This window comes from Brachyhypopomus gauderio, chromosome 17 (genome assembly GCF_052324685.1).
Source record: "Brachyhypopomus gauderio isolate BG-103 chromosome 17, BGAUD_0.2, whole genome shotgun sequence".
NCBI lineage: Eukaryota > Metazoa > Chordata > Actinopteri > Gymnotiformes > Hypopomidae > Brachyhypopomus > Brachyhypopomus gauderio.
In genome coordinates, this window is record NC_135227.1 from 14127923 (window position 1) to 14151016 (window position 23094).

General features: G+C 41.2%; 1 protein-coding gene across 2 annotated transcripts in view; it reads right to left on the reverse strand.

Moving 5' to 3' along the window:
• Positions 1-2270: 2270 nt before the first annotated feature.
• The window catches only part of sipa1l1 (signal-induced proliferation-associated 1 like 1), a 41107-nt gene continuing 20283 nt past the window's right edge, over positions 2271-23094 (reverse strand). The window contains exons 4-21 of one of the 2 annotated variants that reach the window (XM_076979268.1): positions 22359-22547; positions 21890-22064; positions 20119-20222; positions 19250-19407; positions 15262-15841; positions 13248-13522; positions 12715-12984; positions 11973-12113; positions 11529-11662; positions 11208-11299; positions 10697-11121; positions 9746-9949; positions 7352-7511; positions 6813-6957; positions 6348-6497; positions 5080-5194; positions 4633-4711; positions 2271-4288 (exon numbers count right to left, since the gene is read on the reverse strand). In XM_076979268.1, the coding sequence (XP_076835383.1) occupies positions 4145-4288; positions 4633-4711; positions 5080-5194; positions 6348-6497; positions 6813-6957; positions 7352-7511; positions 9746-9949; positions 10697-11121; positions 11208-11299; positions 11529-11662; positions 11973-12113; positions 12715-12984; positions 13248-13522; positions 15262-15841; positions 19250-19407; positions 20119-20222; positions 21890-22064; positions 22359-22547 (3540 nt within the window). In that variant the 3' untranslated portion in view covers positions 2271-4144. Of the gene's footprint in view, positions 4289-4632; positions 4712-5079; positions 5195-6347; positions 6498-6812; positions 7000-7351; positions 7512-9745; positions 9950-10696; positions 11122-11207; positions 11300-11528; positions 11663-11972; positions 12114-12714; positions 12985-13247; positions 13523-15261; positions 15842-19249; positions 19408-20118; positions 20223-21889; positions 22065-22358; positions 22548-23094 lie in introns of both variants that reach the window. The other variant, XM_076979267.1, reaches the window with a different exon arrangement.

Here is a 23094-nt window from a genome sequence, read left to right on the forward strand (position 1 = left end):
ATCAGACAGCATAACCGGGATTCTATGCATTTGTAACCCAGCATGCCTTCAAAATTCTGTTCAGACAAAAGCTTATATTGAATTAATATCTTGACTGTAACGGTTAAGGGTTTAGCCTAAACCAATTATGATACCAGCGTGAGTCCCACGTTTATTTACTATTAGTCATCCTTATAGTAGGCCATAATGTTCTTAGGCCCCAAACCTCACTATCTTAATGAGTTATATTCACTGGCAGGGGAAACTGCCTTCAGTTGGCTAAATGTTGGTGCAGCACTGTAAAGTTGATTTGCAGATATGTGATTCTACTGATTTTTATTGTATGGGCTAAACATCTAGATATCCATTTTGAATAAAACTGCACATCTTTATTTTGATACCCGGTAAGTATGTGTATATGAAGCATGTTACTTGCAGAGCTGGACAGAGACCTCTGTCTGAAACTTCCTGTTTTTCTGGAAACTTGCTTCTCTTTTTCTCTCCATCAATCTGTATCCATCCATCTATACACATATATAGCCAGACAGAGCTCTATAGAGACTGACAGACAGACAGAGAGAGAGAGAGAGAGAGAGAGAGAGAGAGAGAAAGATAGTAGGCCTACGATCTACTAGCCATTGTACTGATTGTATTGGCATTTAAATACTTTTAAATATAAACGTATTACTGATAAAAATGTACTGATAGTATTGTGCTCATGAAATGAATTAACAATTTTTCTACAGTTCTGAAAGCTGATGATGGTTTTCCAAGTTTTTTTAGGATTAAGAAATAGACATGGCAGTTTTAAATTGACACCATACTGTGTTTGATATAATAGTGTATAACATTTTAGCTTGGTTATGCCAGCACTCAATCAAAGAAAATTATAGACAGAATTAATTCAACATTCCATGTGTGTAGATTGCAGGGAAATATGAAGTATTGTATGAATATTAAATGTATGAAATTAATGTTTTCCTTCTATAATTAGGTATGTGGCATGTCAGCTGTTCAGATTTAACACATAAAATCTGAAATAGAATGAACTTATTCATTGTTAGGCTGCAATACCACTTTAAACACCAAATGTCTGTTTTAAATTCATGTAAACACAGGGGATCAGATGGAGCACTACTGTAACTAACCCCCAAGGCTCTGGCTCAGTTTACTCTACAGCCTCCATTTTGGGAAAGGTGGTTAGTCACAGCTACACTTCTGCTAATTCAATCACATTTTTACATAATGTTATCAACATATATAATACTTCAGTAAAATACCTTTAAATAGAGAAATGACATTAAATGTGAGATGTGATTATATTTGATTTGCTCCCCAAACCAAAACATTTGACAGCCATTTTTTGCAAAAATAAATAAATAAATAAATTATATATATATATATATATATATATATATATATATATATATATATATATATATATATATATATATATATAGAAGAAAAAAACAGATAGTTTGTGATCAGATGGCTCATCTTACCCAGTTTTCCAAAGACCCCCCCCAAAAGTTTTTATTTTCCCATTGATTATTCTGGGTGTTAGCCACATATCAAAATCCATAATTAGTGCAAATTTGTGTAGGACATCACATTCATCAATTATGCACTACCTGCAAAACAGCATAAAGGCAATATCCCCCCTCTCCCCCATCATATATCCACTATATGTCCCAGATGTTTCCGTACCATCCTAGAAACTCACTTTTGGTTTTAACTTTTATCTAGTATCTCTCAGATCAATGAATAACCCATATAAATTCAGAATGACTTTTTATTATTATAAAGTAATTTGTATTATGAGCACATACCTTATAGCCCCACTCTCTGGCCTGTCATTAGGTCTGTTTATACCCAGTTTATCTGTGCCTTTTATGTGTTCGAGTTTATGGAGAGTAACACATTAATTAGCCTCTACACCAGTATTTCACCAGTCAGTCCTGGCATGATTCCATCTCTTATCACACCATTAGAAACACTCAATAACTGGAATACAAGTACTGAGAGCTATAGGTTAGACTTACTTGAAACAGGGATGGACTGCATGTCAATAGATGGGCTACATGTAACTACACACTTAGGACATGTACTGACAATGTAGATAGGCCCTATCTATCTTCTTATATTATTTTCTAATAAAATGGCTGTTGAAGTGATATGGACATAAAGATGCTGAGGCTATTGAAATATTGAAACATGGCACATGTATGATGTTTTACATATTTAAAATCTGGCCCACTCAACTTTTGATTGGACTGAAGAAAGCAACTGAATATGTCCAAAATACTTTTAATGGAATAAACATCTTTACATGTCAAAGGTTGAGGGAAAAGGTACAACATGCTACAGCACGTCAGGAAGAACAAATTTCCAAAAGTAAACAAAATCCACTCATGTCTGTAGAGGGTATGGGGACTGCAGCCAATAATACTACGCTCTGTAGAGCTACACTAAGATAAGGAAATATCCCTGTGTCTAATCAGATCAACAAATGCAGCAACAAAAATGGATAAACTTCCATTTTAAAATTTCTTTCTTGTTGCCTTGTTGGACATAATAAAGGTGAACAAAAACGTGAAAACGATATTTATGTAGGCCTATAGTACAAAATTGTGATTCTCAAACAAAATCACGTGGCATACTTACCGATAGATGGCAATGTTGTGCATATTCTCATGTGGCATTTTTTCCAATAGATGGCGATGTTGTGCATATTCCCAAATCAAAACGATGAACAACAAATGGATAAAAATACCACTTCCAGTTCAGGCGTAATCGCTTACAACAAGCTACACAGCGCTCAGCCAAGTCTTCCTTCCCTGTACATCTTATAAAGGTTTTTATTATATTTTAAAGTGACTAACCAACAAATAAATATATATTTTTAAAATATGTATTCTTTTTGCAGGGTAATTGTACAAGGGACAATGTTTGTAGTTATTCACAATTTGATATAAATAATAACCGTATGGCATCAAAGCTTTTTTCAGTAATATTTGTTTACACCAAATACTGTAAATAATATACAGTAAGTCATATTACACATAAGAGTTTGATAAAATGTTTAGCTTTGTCATTATTTCAGAGTGGTCAAATAGGCAGTGGACTCTGACACACCTGAGTCTCACCAACAACAGGTACCTGTTAAATGCACACATTATCTTTATTCCAACATGGATTCAGAAACAATCAAGCTCTCAAGCGCTCGTCAAATTCTGAGCATCTCCCAGAGTCGCATTTCTCTGCCACCAGAGTCAAAACCTTGCTGATGACATACTCAGAATATGTAAAGTGTTTTACAGGTTGACAATAAGATTAATTCACACTGGTCCCGGACCTCATGGAAGTGGCTATTCCAATCACATTTCTGTGTGACTTCCAAAGGTAATACAGTTCCCTTTCCTACAATCATCAGCAAACTAGCCAATGGACTGCTACATTAGTGACATATATTTATAGTCCTTATTTGAGTTGAAATCTCCAGTAACAGCCCAAACTAACAGCATAATAAGATGTTCCACAGTGAAGAGGTGTGTTTTTAGTGCATAATTATTTGCGTTATCAGCCAAATTATCTTTAGAATAATCTGTAAACAAATGACTGTTTATGGAAAGTTGCTTTTGCTTTTTTGTGACTAGCAACAATATTTATTTCACTCAATTTGCTTGTTGGGTTGTTTTTCAATTTGCTAGTCTGAGTAAATGAGTGTGGCCACCTTGATTACAAAGAGTACCACTAAATCAAGACTCTGTGTCAGGACAGCAAGTTGATCATATCGAAAATCAGTGAGGAAGTGAGACAATAACCAACACCCCAATTGCGTCCTACATAACAAAATCCTCAAGATAAAAAAAAAAAAAACAATATAGCTTGATTTGGAGAGATCTAGCACCATGGGAATCAGAGGGGACCCTGACCCCTGGGTAACTAGAACACATGCATGCACGGTTACCCATCCGAATTTCAGGTGACAAGGAACACATGCAGGTCTCTCATCGTTACTCAAAATAATTCAGGTTGTAGAAATGGCCATCTTGAGTCGTCACTCACTCAAAGGCCATCTCTTTCACGCTGCTCCTTCGTAAACCAGTTTGTACATTTTGAAATGAACAATGCTGTGGGTATGGCACCAGAATGCCAGAAGGAATCAGTTCATGTCAATGGTATTAAAAACCCACTCTGTGAACTTCTTGAGTTTGGCTGATGCATTGTGGGATTCCTCCAGCAGTCGCTGATTGTCTGCCCTTAAATTCTGAATCTGGGCCTGCAAAGATGCTTTCGCATCCTTCTCCTGGGATTGAGAGGGAAATAGAGAAGGAGGGGGAGGGGTATATTAAAATACAGAGTTGTTCCCAATTTGAAGGGATTAGATAGTCTATAAAATACCTAGTGGAGTACTCAAGGAAAAATGAAAGAAAATAGGCCATGTACAACTCAAATCTTGAATTTCTAGCTGTCAAATAAGACCAAGGAAGGGGAAGTGAAGAGTCTTTTCTTAGTTATAATTTGTTCTTAGAACTAAGCCTTCTGATATATTTGTCAAAACTAAATCAGTCACAACATCCAAAGTGAAGGATGCAGTGAAGAACGTCGACCTAGTGCTCTACATGAGGGAGTCGTGCCATTTTCACTCACCTTTTTCAGGTCCTCCTGTAGCAGCTTCACAACAGACTCCAGCTGACTGACCTTCCCAATAAGACAGGCAGGGCTCTCACTATATAGCAGGGTAGAGGAGAGAGATCACCACAGTCAAATATTTCAGGAAATCGAACCTTTGGGTTGTTTTTACTGAAATATACTGACACGATACACTGATGTGATCTAGTGATAAATAAATGCTTTGGTCAAGAATTAGGTTTGAAAATGTGTAGCACATAGCTTGACAAACCTTTTAGTATACATTTTGAAAAGTGCAGACTGAATATGTAGTCATGTGAATTTTCTACACTACACTACACTACACTATACTTGAAACACTGTATGAAAATTAACGTGTGGTGTGAGTTTTGCATTAGGCATATGAGGTTAATTCTCCAGGCGCCACAGTGTTAAGGAATCCCAGGGGCCGAGGAAGGCACGTACCTGGGCGAGACGTGCTTCAGTGAGGCAGTCTGCGGCTCAGCCTTCTGGGAACAAGAGGTGAGTCCCTCTGACCTCAAGCTGACATCCTTGGTTGCCAAGAAGGTTGCCCTCTGGACTGCACAAGCAAAGGGAAATATAACTTCACCCACAGAGTTCTTTAGATCTTCTAAGGTCATTCCATGAGGGAAATTCTTCAGGTCTACTCAGGTCACGGTTTTCCTGGGATTGTCCCAATTTATTATCTCTGCTCTAGAAAACCAAATGCATTTCCTGGGATACCAAATACTCCCATTTTAAAATGCTAATTTATATGAAGTAAGGCTTTTTGTGTTTATCCAAAGCTTAGAAGCTTTTCTATTTTCCCCCAGTCAGCCAGTAGGATAGCAACACATTAGCTAGGTAGCTAGTTAACCAAAAAAGCTAATTTGACAACTAACCTAGCTACCGCTTACCAGGCACTTTATACAAATGATGGTGGTGAAATAATGTGTGGTGAAACAGACAAGGGGAGGGGGTGTATCCTCTCACAGACCACTTAAAAAGAAATTTAAATGCAGCATTGCATTGAACACAAAGTAGATTAATAAATAAAAATTAAAAGTTCAGAAGCCAACAGACAAGGACCCAGGTTCTGCTACCAGAGTCTTGCATCGACTAGGATGGTCACTAAACATGAGGGCAAATGAGGATTATAGAAGTCACTGAATTGTTGAAAGTCATATCTTTATTTTTTCAATGCCAGTCAGTAATGCTTATGCTGAATGTGAAGGGCTTTTTGGCCGCATGTGTGATTTGTAGTCTGATAAAAGAAACAGACTTTCAGTTGAAATGGTCAAGTCAGGGCTCTAGATGAGAACTTTAAAATGTCATGTACTGTCTTCAAACCTTTCAATGAAGGAGATAAACATCTGATAGCTGCAGCGAAATCAAATACAAAAGGAGAATAAGATCTTTCAGATTAAAAAGATAATATGCTCTATATTATAATAATATAGAACACATAGATCTTAGTGGCCAGGGAAAGGGTGAAAGAGAGAAACAAAAAAAAATACTCTGAACACACACACACACACACACACACACACACACACACACACACACACACACACACATATATATATATATATATATATATATATATATATATATATATATATATATAGACATATATTATGCCTAATGACATAATAAGATTAGAATTTTATTTCACCGCCATGTTATATTGATAGAGGGAAAAAACTAAAAGAAAAAACAATTCTAACCCTAACCTTCAAAGGCCTTGGCGGCATCCACCAGGTCTGACCAGTCGAGTCCACTGTCTGCACTGGCGTCTGGGAGGGGAATCAGGGCAGGATCCTGGAGACGAGGCCTGCGGGGCTCCTGCTCAAAACCACTGCTCCCCATGGAGGTGAGGTCTCCTGTAGTGGAGAGGGGGGAGGGAGAGACTCACATTATAGGAGCCAACCGATAGTGATGTGATGTATAAAACACTGAATATTCAGTGTTAACACTTCACGAATTCATAGTTAGTTCAAGCCTTCTGGGCTCAAAGGTGACCAGCAGCCGAGCGAAGGCAGAGACCTCAAACATATTGGAAAAGATGGAAAGAAATCCCGAGACAGGCGAACACTCCATGATAACAGACACAAAATCTTTCTTTACGCCACACGGACGAAATAAAATGTTCCACAACAGAAGCCCACTGGCTATGACGGTCATGTCCGGCGGCTCACCCAGAGACTTGGCGCCCTGCGCGTACGAGGGCAGGCGCACGGCGGGCGAACGCGGCATGGTGGAGCGGCCAAAAAGGCAGTCGCCCTGCGCACCCAGTGGGGGCTCCCTCTGCCCGCTGAAGATGCTCTCGTCGGAGAAGGTCCTCTGCAGTGACCGGGGACATGGGGTGGACGCTGAGAATGACGGCTGAAGGACGTGAGGGGACACCAGACTAGTCATCAGAGAGCTGGTGATCACGTCAGACAGTAACTTCACGGACGGTAACTTCAACACATGGAACCTCATAAAACGTTCTTGTGAAACTACCGGTCAATTCTGTATACACGATATCACATAGTTTATTGCTAAAATTAATGGCGTATTCTATGCCAGATCGGAGTGTTAACACATTAAAATCACAATGTGCGATGGCTGTAATTAGAGTAGAACAAACTCAAAAATGAACACAACACAACATCATATGAATTCACACTCCTATTAAGACCTATGCCCTAATATTTTAACACAGCTAAAGCTTCTAGTAAGGGATCTGTAGTACTTTCGTTTTGCTGCAGGTGGGTGGAGGGCTGTCCAGGGTGATGAGTTTCTTTAGCTCCTCCTCCACACTGGACTTGGGAGGGTGCTGGGGAGACTGGGTCACCCTCATGGTGGCCCGCAGCTGTGGGTGCCCACCCACATGCCCGTCGCTTTGATGACGCCTGAGTTGAAGAGGATGGAAAAAAAGCCACGAACCATTTAGTCAGAGCAGCACACACGATTCGCTCACAGGTTTTCCCTACCCAGAGGCTGAACCCAGAGTCCGGACCGCCACGCAAAGTGGCTTTAATTTCCAGAGTGAACAAAGAGCCCAATGAAAACAGGGACAATACAGGTTCTGTGGTAAATTAACTTGTGAAATAATGACTTTGCTTTGGAAGCAGTCTTATGTTTTTTTTAACCTCCTTTGCATTTCATGGTAAAATTACTGCAATTAAATTCCACATTGACCAGTCCTACTTCAAGCCATAAAGTTTCAGGGAGCATTTCAGGCATGATGCAGCACTTTCTGCTATTAAAAGACAGCCAGCTAGACTTTAAATCATTCATCGTGACCTTTCCCATCAGGCGTCTTCAGGCCAGTCAGCAGCTAATTCATCCTCATCCAACTGACAGCACTGAAGCAAACAATGTTGCAAAGTTTTATATTTGTCCCATCATCAAAGTGCCAGCTGACACATTACAAAACATACTCAGACAAGCTTTTAGTACAAGCATGACTAATCTTCCATACCGTAACAACGCAGCCAAATGCAGGAATCACTCTTCAATTTCAATCACTCAGATGTTTGATCAATAGAGTGATTTCTTTTAAAAAATCCAAAACAAAAAAGATGTTGAACCTACTGAAAACTAAGCAACAATAATAATTATTATGTATTTCTGCCATGGCCCTCCTAGTTCTTGTTTTCATTTTTTAAGATTGCACTCAAGTAATTATAGTAATTTTCTAAGCTGCAATTATGTCACAGTAAACACTTGTTACTGCACATGTATGTGTCCTAAAAAATTTAAGGTAGAAAACAAGACTGACACATTTGGCCACGAGGTGGCGACATAACAGCTTTAAATGAGCTTGACCGTCAGGTCTTATTTGTAAACTCAGGGTTACTGCTTATATGATGAGCTGAGCTCAATAGAGAACCACACTGTTAATGTAGATCTGTTGGTCGTTCATCCATGATGCAAGTCTCCAGTTCTACCACATCCCAAAGGTGTACTTTTGGATTCAGATCTATTGGAATGACATTCGGAGGCCACTTGAATACAGGAAAACACACTATGGTGTTGAAGAAACCAGTTTCAGATGGTTCGAGCTTTGCAACATGGTGCTGTCCTGCTGGAAGTTGCCATCAGAAGATGGGCACACCATCATCATACAGTCTACACTCAACAGATGGTTGTGCGTGATAATCCCAGCAGATCAGCAGCTTCTGAAGTACTCAGGCCAGCCCGTCTAGCACCAACAACCACGTTCAAAGTCACTTAAATCACATTTCTTCCACATTCTGATTCTCGTTTGAACTTCCTATAAATGGTCTACATGCCTAAATGTGGTGAGCTGCCCCATAACTGGCAGGTTAGATATTTGTGCAAATAAGTATGCCACTTTTAGGTAAGCTTTTTTTAGTGAGCATATTTATATTAGCAATAAATACATGCAATAAAGCAATGTATTTAAAATATATTTCTTATTTTGTGTCCATTTTTATCAAGGTTATTAATATTTTGTGAGATAGCCAGAAGCAGCAGAGAAAAAACTACAATATTTGTATAATAATAAACCAAAACATACTGAAACACAATTAAGAGCCAGAAACAGAAATCTTGCAGGCTGCACAGAGCAGTCCTTATCTGAAGCTGTGTGTAATCATTTGAAAAGGGGAAAAAAGAACAAGAACACAGAAGGCGCTTTGAAGCTTTCCCCATGGGCCCTTTTATGAGCAAAACCATTTACTGCTCTGATAAATTGCATCATATGTTATATATATGGGGTGTTCTTTTGGTGATTTTGGCACAGTACTGGTTATCTATTTATTGATTCTACTTCTAAGAGCCAACATCTAAGGTTTGATTCTCATCTGTGAGGGGTCTGAAACAATCATCTATTCCTGTACATACATCCCTGAGACTCAAAAGCACCAGCAAACCAGGAACCACTACCTTTTGGCTGGTCCACATGCCCGACACCGAGCCTCACCCCTAGAGCTGTGGCTTACTACCCTAGTCTGAGCATCATACATTTTTTTAATGATTCCCCTGCTTCAACACACCATATTCAGTCCATTACTTTGTAAAAAAAAAAAACACAGGACTCTACAGACAGCTAGAGGGAGATTCCAAGCTGCAGAATCATTCCAAGTAGATTCAGCTGCTCGTGGTTTTCGAGACTTACTTGCGACTGTTGCCAAAATCGACAGAGTTGATGGTGCTCCCGGGTTTCTTCCAGCCAATGAGATACTTGCTGGTGGCTCCCTGGCGTGGGTAGAAGCTCTTCGGCCCAGGAGAGAGAGATGGACGGGTGGGAGAGGAAGCGGAAGGGGCTGAATCCTCCTGGGTGGAGCTCAGTGGACTGCCCGAGTGTGCTGAACTCAGAGTGCTGAGAGAGACACACAGAGAAGCTCAGGTTGAGAAGAAACATACTGACATTATTGAAGCTGGTTTTGGGAACTAACTAATATCATTGTGTGTGAGAGAGAATCAGCCATGAAGAAACATCAAAAACGCAAACACACTCACAGAATAGTGCCATCAATCCACTAAGAAATCAACCCATGAATCAGTGCAACTACACATACTAGCACAAAACTTGAGCAACTCAGACAGGCCGAGTCGGACAGCTTTTTTTTTCCAGCCAGCAAAAGTTGAATGTCGCATAAGTCACGGCTATTGAGGTCAGCAGAGTTCACGGGGGTTTTCAGGAGATGAGATCCACTCATGCTCTGCATTCCTGAGCAATTTGTGCGGTCTTTTCTCTCTGCGAGACAGAGGAAGCATGCACATCCTGCCAAGAACAAGCCAGCGCTTGTGCAGTCCGAACCACAGTGCCTCTGCAGTTCGTCTCACACTGTGGATGTTATGGCAACACTTTATACAGATGCCCTCACTTAAGAACTTTACAAAACATTTACAAAACCACATCATTTGTTCACAGATGCAGTATTGCCATTTATGAAAACCTGTGCCTACACAGACTGCAATTTGCCTTAAGTGACAAAGCATTTATATCCTAACAATGTACATAAAAACCCAACAGTGAACATTTCATAATTCATCATGTCCAAACATGACTAGTTATGTTGACATTCTACTCTATAAATGATGATATGCTATCAGAGACCAGTACCTAGAACGGGAGGCTGCGTCACTGAGAGCGTGGGAGCTGGGATTTCCAGCCATGGTGCTTTTTGCGTGGTTCTCAGTGATGTCTCTGGCGAGGGAAGACTCCGAGACTGGGGCCGAGACTTCCAGAGCCGCCCGATCGGTGGGAACAAGTTCACCCCAGTGAGCCGAGGCCTTCTCTTTGGGCTTGGTGACGATGCTGACCGGAACAGCGTCCAAGTTCCTGGGCAATGGCCCGTGGGCCGAGGGTTCGACCCTGCCGCCTGCAGATGCCCCGTGTGGATAACCGGCCATGAAGCCATTTAGGTCAGAATCCGGCTGGGCAGCGGACCTCCCGCCACAGTCGTACCACTTCTCATCACTGCGGGTGGAGCTGGAGGAGCTGGAGAGGGTGTTACTGGCAGAATAACTGGAGGATGTAGGATCACTCTGTGGTGTCAGAGAGAGGGTAGAGCAGTCAGCACCGGACATTGTGAAGAGAAATGGGGCACAAACCGGGTAGATCACAGACGCACCTTGGCGCTGGGTGGCGCTGCAGTACTGTGGTCTTTTTGGCGTTGCTGATCGATGCTCGACAAGACCATTTTGTCATTCATCAGAGGCGAGTCTAAATGGCAAAGGTCAAAAATTGGAAAAATCAACAACAGCTTACAGAACAGCTTACGCGTGTGAATCGCTTTAAACAATTTGTGCTTATTTGAGAGTTTCACAATAAAGCAATTCACTGCAGTAAATGCTGAACAATAAAACGGCAATAAACACCTCTGGAAAAGACAGAGGACCCTGCATGCTCCAAATTTTGCAACTGAAGGAACCTTGCCAGCAGTGCTGATTACCTGATGGAGTTCTACTGGAGCTCCTGCTGCCTCCGTCCCCCTCCACCACTCTGGCCCAGCTCGGGGGAACCCGCACGCCATCTTTCATACTGGGACACTCCGTGGCCAACGGGGAGTTACGATTCACATTAAACCTAAACAGTGTTTGTGGAGGTGGGGGGGGTGTTACACAAACGGACCTCCTTTAAGAAACATCCTTAAAGGTGAGTCGGTATGCACCTACTGCTAAAAGTCAGCTTAACTATTCATATAAAGGATAAAGCAATTTGTCAATTCAGTTCATATACACATGGATGTGCTGACCGTTTTCATTCTAATTTCATGATGTGTCTGCATTTATCATAGTTCCATGCGGACATATGGTATTTAACATGGTTTCATGGAGTCATGGACATGGAGTATTAAACTTTTAAAAGCTGTTGAGTGATCATGTGCAGCATCTACCCATCTGGAAGGGACTTCTGAGACCAATGGGAAGTGCCGGAGGTGCTGTCGCTGGAGTATGACTGGTTGTTGCGGTTGTGGGGAGACCGACCCATCACGATGGAACAAGCCAGGGCATAGTTATCAGAGCCTGGAGAATACCTGAGGGAGACGCATCACACTCACGTCAACAATCATCCCCCGAGCCAGCACAACGTTCGACAATCTCAGACACGTGATGCATCTAAAAGTAAATACTGTTCCAGTTTCAAGCAGCTTTAAAGACCTAAATGCACAGACACTGCAACCACAGACCAGTGTGAACAAGAAAAGATACATTTGCAAAGAACTACAAAGCACAGGTACACTAATTTTAAGGTTGGGATTCACCACCAAGCTTTAACCTCTAATTTTGAAGAGTTCAGTTAAGCTTAAGGTTTTCGTCTGGTTAGATATCAACATCGGGGTTTTCCCTTTGTAAACAGCTAGGTGAAGCACCAGGAGGAATGTAAGTGTTTGAAAGGATCATCTGGGGGAAGGAAGAGGTCTCGATCTTGCTCTTACTGTAAGTGGATTATAAACTGGCAAGGTACAGTGAACACATTATGCAAATGCTAATAACGGCCTACTGTGCTGACGTGCATTGTGAACCTTACATTAAAGATGTACAAAGAAAAGCGCAAAAGGTCATGGACCCTCCATTGGCTTCAGGTCTCGCCCCACAGTTCTCCACAGATTTTCCCCATAACACTTTGAGAACTACCTTTTAGGGTTGAGTGGGCGGCCGTCGCTGGACACACTGCGTGGGATGATGGAGGCCCTGTTTGCGTAGTCAGAAGACTGGCCCTTGCTTAGGGTTGCACCCGTGCTTAAATTACGATTCTGGGAAGTGGTGACCGCAGTCTGTGGAGCAGTGGTGACTCGAGGCCACTTGTTGTTATTGTTGCGAAAGGGGAACTTGTACTCGTATGGCATCCCCTCCTTGTGGTTTTTGTAATCCACTAGTGGCATGTGGTATATCTCTGAGCATCCTCTTAAGAACAAAGGCAAACACCCATTCAGTAAAAGAACCAGCAACCACAGAAGCACAGTTAGGACAGCACAAACAAACCGGATGACGATACAAATATAATTCTAGTCAAAGACAAAAAGACATTATCAATCAGTTAAGCATTCCTTTTCACAAATCTTTGTCAGTTGGTTTACAATACTGTTAAAAATCTGTCAAAGTCCGACAGGGCTCTTAATAACTAGTCAGGACTCTTGTCTACCCTTCAGTTGGCATGTGGCCCTCACCGGCGTGGCGTGGAGTCCTCGTGGGGAGGGATGATGACCACCCGCACCGTGACCGAAGTGCGCAGCAGGTCAATCATCTGCTCGTGTGAGAGCGTGGCCACAGGGACCTTGCAGATCTCCACCAGGCGGCTGCCTTGCCGCAGGCCAGCCTGCCAGGCGTAGCCGTAGGGCTCCACCTCCGCCACCACGCCCTCGAAGTTGACGTGGAAGCCCAGCTGGCCCAGAGCGTTTCTTCTCAGGGTCATCTCCTTCGTCTGGCCACCCTTGGTCACCAACTTGGGCAGGAAAACAAAAAAGAAAACATTGCCGAGGTGAAAACATCTCACTGCCTGGGCATGTGGAGTTTTCTCTCCTTTACCCTAGTATGCCATTGCTTTTTACATATTGGAAATAGATCGTTATCCTCAGGACATTTAAAATTATACTTTTGGCTGATTTTGTCAAACTGTCTTTAAAAGGACAGTCAGATATTTTCAGAATCTTTAGACCATTTTTAAAGAATCAGTTTATCATGAATCACAAACGTGGCATTAATTTGGCATGTTATTAACATTCCATGCAACAGCTTACAAACGGAACGCCCAAAAATAAGTTTCCTTGTCTCTCAGGTAATATACGCACGCGACATGTGAGCATGTCCATTGACATTGCTCTGCTTTTATCGTTTTATTTGGAAACAGATATGTTTGGGGATGTTTAAGGTTTTGTTGCATGAGCAAATCGCCCCGGTTTAATCCCATCCTAGTTTTTCAACATGCTGATATGTCAAAGCCAAGATGGTTATAATGATGCACACTGGTTCAGCAACTTCTCATCTAGCGATATAATCTTGGACACCAAATTGAACAAACCAAAGTGAACAGCTGAATACATCAGATTATAAACAAATCATATTTAACAGTTAATTAAACATTACTTGATTAATCTACTGAATGTATTCAAATGTCTCATTAAGACTCCATTGCTGAAATGTTACAGAGAGTCTGTTGAGTGTTTGTGTAATCAAAAAGGACCACTCAGAATTAAGAGACTTGGATATGCTGACATGTGTTCATATGTTCAGTACAGACAAGCATGACAGGCATGTCATTAAATTAAGTCAGTGGGAAAAAAACAAAGTATAGGACACAAGTTTAAACAAGTGTTGCTTAAATACTAAAACCTTTAATTAGAAGATTAAAGCGCAGTAAAGGAGTATTAAATGATGCCACACACCATTAATCCGTGTGTGAGTGTGAGACTGCAGACAGAACACTGTGTCTGTGCATATTTATCAGTTCCATATATAGACATTACTGCTTTGCCATGGGCACATGCTCCCAGTGGACTCATGGCAACAACCCCACCACTGCCACCATTGGTCTTAAATGCGGCAGTGTGTTTAGGAGTTGAAACCAGGGTTTGCCAGATCCATCTCAAAATGTTCGATGGTTTGTTTTCATACAAATGAAAAGAAAGGCAGTGTAGAAAGAGAAAAGAACATTTTGGCATGAGGACTTCGATAGGCGTGTTTAAGTCCATCAGTTACTATGTAATAAAAGATGTTTTTCTGCCTTAACATTAGCAAAGGATGGAAGGCCTTGAAGAACATTAGATAAACATCACAACAGGCTTCTCGCTTGCTCATCCATCTTGACTGGATAGTCCCTTTTTAAACTGGGAGCCCCACACAAATCAGACTGGGCTCAACCACTGCTAATGGGGGATAGTGGAGAATCAGACAACAGTCTATTACTAATACTATTAATACTATTACTAATACTAGTATTAATTACTAATTACTACTATTACTAATAATTAATACTATTACTAATACTAATACTATTAATACTACTAATACTATTATGTTGTCAACAAAATGATGTGTAATGTATAAAATGTAGCCATTTCTAGACATTACTGGTGAACATATTGATAAAATCTCATTTAATAGGTAATTGCTTATGAACACTGTGCAGTACAAATAAACAGCATTGCAATGGGGAGGAATAACTTTGGGGAGGAACTGACTGACCTCTAGACGTTTGACAACCTCGCTGAAATCCTCTGTGTTGTTATTGATGGATCTCAGTGAGATGCTCTCTCCACGCTCATAGTAGATCTTCATAGAGGCAGGGCTGCCCAGTGACCAGCCAATGACATCCCTTACAGAGCAATTAAACACCAAAACTTTGGCTTCCTGATCAACTAAGATGACAAACTCATTTGAGATGGCCAGTAGCCCCTCCCTCTCCGCCCCTGCGGTCTGGTCTTCCAAATGTACCGCCCATGTGATTGCCCCCAGGCTGCGAAGCTCCGCCCCACCATAAGGCCGGTTCTTCTCTTTCCGTTTGTGTGCTAAAGAGATGAAGGGGAACTTTCCGGAAGGTTCCACTGGCGTGCTGGTGACATGGCGCTCAGCGAGGTCACGCAGGTACTCTTGACGTGTTCGAGTAGCCATGGCACCAAATTTGTCTGACTTATGAGCTGCGTTTTCTGCGTTTATGACCTTGGTCAGCAAGAAATCTCTGAAGACGGTGGACTTGGGCAAGGTCACGTCTTTAGGGATGGGGGGTCCAAATGAGGGCACATCACCAGAGCGACTGATCGCCACACTGAGGACAAAAATGAAAGAATAATTAGTCCATTCACACAAAAGACAAACAAGATTTGAATTGCATTTTAAAAGAACAACATATTTAAATAGATAAAGCAGCTGTTAAAACAGTGTGCGCGTGTGCGTGTATGTTTTATTAAAAAGTGCTTGTGACTTGAATGAAAATAATAAAACTCAGAACCACTGTATCCTACTTTATATGATAAACCTAGACCAAATTAACCTTAGTGGAGGCATACTATCTTGACCTTGTTTTCAATTTTGCTTTGCAGTACTCTAAACTGAAAGAGAATATTATAGAATTTGTCATATTAAGAATTTATCTTAATTTGTCTTAAGCAGCACAAGAGAAAAACATCTCACTCCATACCTTCTTGGGCTGATAATTCATGACGCATTTATCCATTGTACAAATATATAAAAAAAGACTGTCCAAGTAAAAATTAAGTTAATGCAATTTCATCAAATATTGGCATTCCCCTTGTTACTACTGATTTTCAAACACTTAATACAGAAAAAACTGCAAAATTATGTAGGACAGTTCTTGTGAATATTCTGTAGTGGGAATCCAGTTCCTAATTTAGCCTACAAAATATAAAATTATGGAAACCACTGTGTTCTGGCTATACATACATAAAATTTTGAATCTGTTCTTTTAATATACATACGCACAGACAGAAAAATACTGTTAGCACAGTTCAGTCAGGTTTCTTGCATGACATGCAGTGTAGAAGGACAAAAGCAGCAGGTTGAATGTATTCCCCTCAGGACCGTTCAAAGTGAAAGGGAGGTCAGATTGAGGAAAAGCAAGAAATCCAGGATTCTTAAGTGAATCATTTTCCTTTGGCTATTGTTCTGGGAAAGGCATTTCATGTCTTTACACAAAGAAGGGCGTGAGCACGCCAATGGACATGGTTCCTCTTGGGTTACAAACCTCAGTTCAGTTACTGGCCCTGAGATAAACTCTTGCTACTTTCCTGAGAATTACCTTCAGGAAAAGTAATAGTTACATTTAAAAAGAAAGTTAAACTAAATCTGAAATATTAAGATGTTCAACCTCCCACAGCCTCACAAAAGGCTCCTAGTCCTCTCACAGCACGATGACATTAAACAGCATGAGAGCAAAAATGCCAGTGGTTCTCTGGCAATACAGGTGACAATACGGCAGTAGTTCCATATCTTAGTCCTGAGATAAACACACTCTGGGAAGCTGACATCAGAAGACACGACAAGCCAGAGCTCAGCTGGTATAATGTACCACAAAGTAAACTGCTACCAAAGACGCCCCTACTTGATGCATAAAGCAAAGTCAGCCATTCAAAGATTTGAGTGTTGGTGTCATGTGAAGTGAAATGGGATCCAGTCAACCATAGCCACGATAGCATACCATAACAAACTGAGGTTGTTGCCCAATCTCCATTTATCTGTCATGACAGCCATGTTAAATAAACATCAAACAACGCTGCACTAAACCAAGCATGTCAAATAAATATTTGCAAAACATCACAGGTATTCAAGATGAACCTTGAACCGTTGGCAACAGTTATGCATCCAACGATACACCTCTTATTGCTCTCCGGCAAATATACAGCAGGTTTCCAGCAACAGGAAGGCAAGCTCTCCTGACCAATAACAACACAAGGCACACAAGCAGGCGTGCACCCCAATCACACTTACAGAACCATCAGTCAACGCTGATTCAATATTCGAGGATTAACACGGATTTCTGTCCAGCTGCTGCAGGTCCAGGTTAATGGAAACATTCAGGCAGAGACCAGTGATGGTACAGAGGGATCAGCAAAGCTTCAGGCCGGCGGCTCGCAACCACAGGACCCAAGTCATGACCAGGACAAGAGAACCCGACGAGCTATCAGGAGTTCTTCCTACTACAGGTGCCTCGGTGCCTCCCAGGTTAACACATGTCCTGTTCTCCCCCACCTTCCTCTTCTTCATTCTAGGGGAAGAAACTATAATGAATCTGTGCATCCCAAAGGCACAGTTGGCAGGAAGCAAGGCACCCGTCGTCTCTTTTAGATCTCCAGCAACCAAGAACTACAAGATGGTGATGTCAGGAAAAAGTGAAAGAAAACGGTTTCAAAAATGGTCTCTTGTCCCCTTTTTAGGATCCAATTATCTCCATTTTGCCCTATGGGATGTCGCTGGAGCCATAGTTCTCTCTGGCAGTGTGTTTTTCAGTACCTGCGTTAAAGGAAATTCCCCCGAAGAACGGCCACAGTTCAGGAGGGCATGTGTCAAAATGCCAGGCTGAAAGGGGAGGAGGACAAGGGGCTCTTCCAAATAAATTAACCTATTTAACTGGTGTGAGGTGAAGCAGGGTCTCTAAAGCAGGTAGGCGCACTATGCGAGAGCGTGCCTGGCAGTAATGTGAGCTAGAAACGGTTCTGTGATGCTGAAAAAGTGCGGGTGTGTGTATGTGCACACGCATGCGTACGCGTGTTCCCGCGTGTGTGAGTGTGTGTGTGTGTGTGTGGAGGGTCAGGCGAGGTTGTGTGCAGGAGGAGGATACTGCATGTACGCCACACTAACTCCTTCAGACTGCTCCATCTCAGGTGCCTGAGGCACGGAAAGGAGCAGGCAGGGAGACACACACGTGCGCGGGGGCACGTACTCACGTGCTCACGTGCACTTGCATACTGGGTTCCCATCTATTTTTTGTATTCTAGGTTTTTTTTTTTTTTTAAACCAAAAGACAAAACTATTGTAAAACCTGAAGCTAGCATAAAACAATGATGCCCAAAAGCATCAACTAGCTGCAGCTGCTCGGTGAAATCAGGCTGCGACTCAGTGGTCACTCTCTCAGCCGAACATCATCACAGCTGTACTGTTCCCTCTACATGGTGTACCACATTCTTCTGAAACAGCCAGGACACGTAGGCTACATACCAGAATGTTTCTCTACTATGGCACTAAAACCCATAACAACCGCCAAGGTCATTCAAATGCAAGTGAGATTTATTTAATAGCTTTAAGATTCATATGAATTAAAGTGCCTGTCTATAAGAGTGAAGAAATTGATTGTTTTACTAGGTTGCTAGCTGGTCTGCTGTTCATACCTTGCCATTTACAGTATCTTTTCACCCATAAGGTTTTAAACAGGTTATTAGTTACTGTTCATAAAGTATAGAATAGGATATACTTTTAAGTATATGAAAAAATAGTAGTCGGTCATTATTGCAATCTGTGAATAATGAAATATATGGTTCAAGAGTCTAATTAGACAGAAATAAAAAGTCCTATATAAAAAATACCCATTTTATTGATAAAATCAGCTACCACTGATGTGTTCTTGAACACCACATTTATGCCCCTTTTTGGTCTTTAGAAGCGTGCGGAGTCTAGCCGTATTCCTGACCAAGCACCGCTTTGACTGATGTGCGGTCTTTACCTGTAACAGGTGTTCTCCGAGCAGGGGTTGTGAACACGGACTATGATGAACACATGCTGGAAATGTGAGCGGATATTCTTTGGGGTAAAGGGGTGTGCTCCAGGCTCCTGGAAGACGATGGTGACGATATCATTCCCAATGTGCCTTTTCCTTAACAACTGCACAAAAGCAAACAATAATGAGAAAAACATGGGTCTGCATGTGGACACAAATGAATGACCTGCACAATCAAAGCGACTATATTCAAAAAATCTTCTGCTATAGTGAAAGACATGAATATGCAACAGCCTGCTTCTCATCTTTGGTAAGGAATTTCCCAAAATTATATTAGCTTCTGATCTTATGTTATTATCCTTAAAGGCTAAGAGTTTGGAACAAATTGCACAATGAAAGTAAGACGATTTACAGAACCTTTAATAGAAATAATTTGTTATAGTTCAGAATGGTTTGTTAGGCTGAAAAGATATGTATATATCAAAGAATTAAGTTGTGTAAAGTAATCTGATGAAGGTCTGGAAATAAACATATAATTACTGTGCATGCAGGTGCATAGATCATGACCTTCCCACCTGCACACATGACACAACCTTTCACTGTCCAGAAATCCAGTGCCAAAAACTCAGCATACTACACCTGATGCAACCAGGCATACAAGGCTGAATTTGGCAGTAAAAGGAATGCATCATTCTAACTGAGTAATTATCATCCAGAGAACCATAATTTGATGTGCCAACAGCCGACAAGATAAATAATATTTTGACTGGAACTGGTGAATCGAGTCCTAAAGCTTGTTCTTACATCTTAAAACCTTTGTCTGAAACACTTTTGTATGTACAAAGACATATAACCTTTTCAAAAAGTGGCCTGACCTGCTGCTTGTTGTTTGGAGTGTAGGGAAGCATGGTTGACACGTGAAACATGATCTCATAATCCTTGTAGGCAGTGTACAGGGAGTGTGTTCCAGTAGAATCAGCTGAAAGACACACACACACACACACACACACACACACACACACACACACACACACACACACACACACACACACACACACACACACACACACACACACACACACACAGAGTATCTTTTATTTGTTTTATTTACTCATTAACTGCCCTGGCCTAAAAGAGAAATTTTCACTGATTGAATGAATGAATGAGCCCTTGTTGAAAGGCATCTTTTCAGATTCAGGTGTCTGGCAAAATTAGTGATAAGTGAAAAGCAGTAGAATGGAAGACCAATATTTAGATTTCAAATATTGTTTTGCAAGTCCTGTAGTGTATTTAATGGCTTGCTAGCTTTGTAACAGATTCTGGTCATATTTTAAAATATCTCTCATCTCTACGGGCAACATGTTTGAGAAGAAAACATCTTATTTGCTCAGTGGTAAAATTATGGTCCTTTTAAATGAGTGCCTCACATTTTTGTAACACAAACTCTAAGGGGCTGATTAGTTATGGCTGTAACTGTGATTATCCATTCAGCTCCATAGAGTGGCAGAGTGTACTAACACACATTTCTCAGCAGTAAGCCACAGGAGACCACCAAAACTCTAGAATTCATTAAAATATGTACAGTTGTTGTGTTGTTGACACTTGTATGAAGAATGATTTGTAGTGGATAGTAGTTTGGATGAACTACCCATGCCTAGATGTTGCATAAAAAACTAAACAAAAACAAAAAACTTTGTGCCTTGTTTACTGAACAAGAGCATTCAGCCTAAAAAATATTTTGGTCTCTGTATGATGACACTGATGTTAAAAACACTCACCTTTGTGTTACACAGATGTAGTTTATTGATGACCTATGAAATAATTGGCGATTTAGTGCAATAGGCTACATTTTGCTTATGAAACCTAGGAAGAGGCATTTCAAAGGAGAGACACAGACATGTAATTAAGTGCCCAGTTGGAACCATCCTACATTCTTGTTTTCATTAGGAGTATAAAGGGTTCATTCAGGCCACTGGACCATGTGTCCTTACGAGTATAAGGATCTGTCAGTACCTCTGAGGTTTATTTGAAGTCTTTTGGGCTAGAAGAGGAAAATATAGCTGTAGTGGAAAGAACACATCAGACAGAAAGGATCCATGGTTCAGAGAGACTGTGCCAGCTAAGAGACCAGTACATCCTAATTGTCTTTTGGATAATGGCTTGAGAATGTGCATTTAGTTAAGTAAATATTAGGCCAAATTCAGGCCATTTTAATGTTTCTAATTTAAAAGATTAAAGAGAGTTTAAAGGACAGCTCTAAAAAATTAAATCAATAAAATTAAAAGGTTCTTTAGGAAATATATTTTTGTATACTATATATAATACAATATATTGTTCCTTGTAGTCCAAGAGGCCAGCCATTTGAAAATGAAAGGATTTGCATCAACGCTTTTGGTTTTCTGCATATTATATATTGGCTTGTAGTCGCAGGACTGCTCAGCGACAGAGACATGATGCAACCTTCAACACGAGCCCAATCTGGCAACCTTTACTTGTTTTCACTGTGCAACATTCCTTCCATCTTACTTCCACACAGGACCCATTTATCTTCATATTTTTATCAGCCATTCAAAGAATCCTTCACATTGCACATCTTTAAAGAGTCAACAGAGCTAGAGGTTCATCTGACTGTGATGTAGTGCTTACTCTGTGTGTCCAGTTGGGCACGGTACTTGGTGAACCCTTTCAATCGTACCCTTTCTCCCAGCAGCTGCAGGAACTCTTCGAAGGCAGGGCCAGCCATCTCGTTGTTGTACATCTCCTCCTCCGTGCTCTGGCCTGCCCGACAGTACATCACCCCCACCTTCACCTGGAAACTGAGCTTAAGAACAAACACGCCAGAGGAAAGGGGGCGGGGCTTAGCCACAGTAACAACGCTCAGAATAAACTGCGCTGCAACTACATAAATGCAGATAATTAACCTCAGATCATTTAACCTGGCCTTGCTGGGCCCTAGAGAATAATGTAACACAAAGAGAGCTAATGAAAAATAAAAATAAAAGTTAAGAGTTGGCAGATCACATCATGCTACATTAGGTTTCATTGGTTGATCCATTACTTTTAAACATCATGGTAGCAGTGCTGCTGTGAACGGTCCACGTTCATGCATACATACCCCTTGTTCATCCAGTTTCATTAGTTGTTCTGTTACTTTGGGTGTGTTGACAGCAAGCCGCAGGCAGGAAACATCCAGCTCTGGCAGCAGGTGTTCCAGCACTTCTTTAAGGGGTAGACCTCGAGTAGAGCCGTGCTTAGCACTGGAAGGCACGGCGTCCTCAAGTACAGAGCCCCTCAAGGTCGTCAGCTAGACCAAAACAAAGGAGACAAGTCATCAAAACGTAATCTACCAGATCTCTGCAGGATCGAGGGCTCACTGTGTTTTCAATGAACATGATCCGCCATCTCGGTGCAGATAAGCAGTGTGAACGAAGTGCCACATGGATCCACACGGACTCCATGTGATGTGGAAACGTCCCAATCAAATGGCCCTAAATGATCTGAACTGTGACTACACTCTGCAGTCATAGTTTAAAGTGGAAGGAGGAGCTTTTAGCAATCACAGAGAACTAAGGCGGACAAAAGGTGTCTGTCCCAAAATGTGGTTCATTAAATTGTGGAGATAAACATCTGTAAAATTCCATTATCAAAAGGAGCAAGACAAACAGCTTCCAAGTGTGTGGGAAGTATGACTGGCCTTAGTGGTCATTTCACACAAATATTTAAATATCCTACTTAGTTGGTGACTCAGTTATAGAGAAGAACTACACGTTTCAGTACTTTTTGGGGACACTATCACAGTAGATTCAGTTCATATAGTCCTATTTTTAGAAGAACAAAAAAGATCTTTTTTC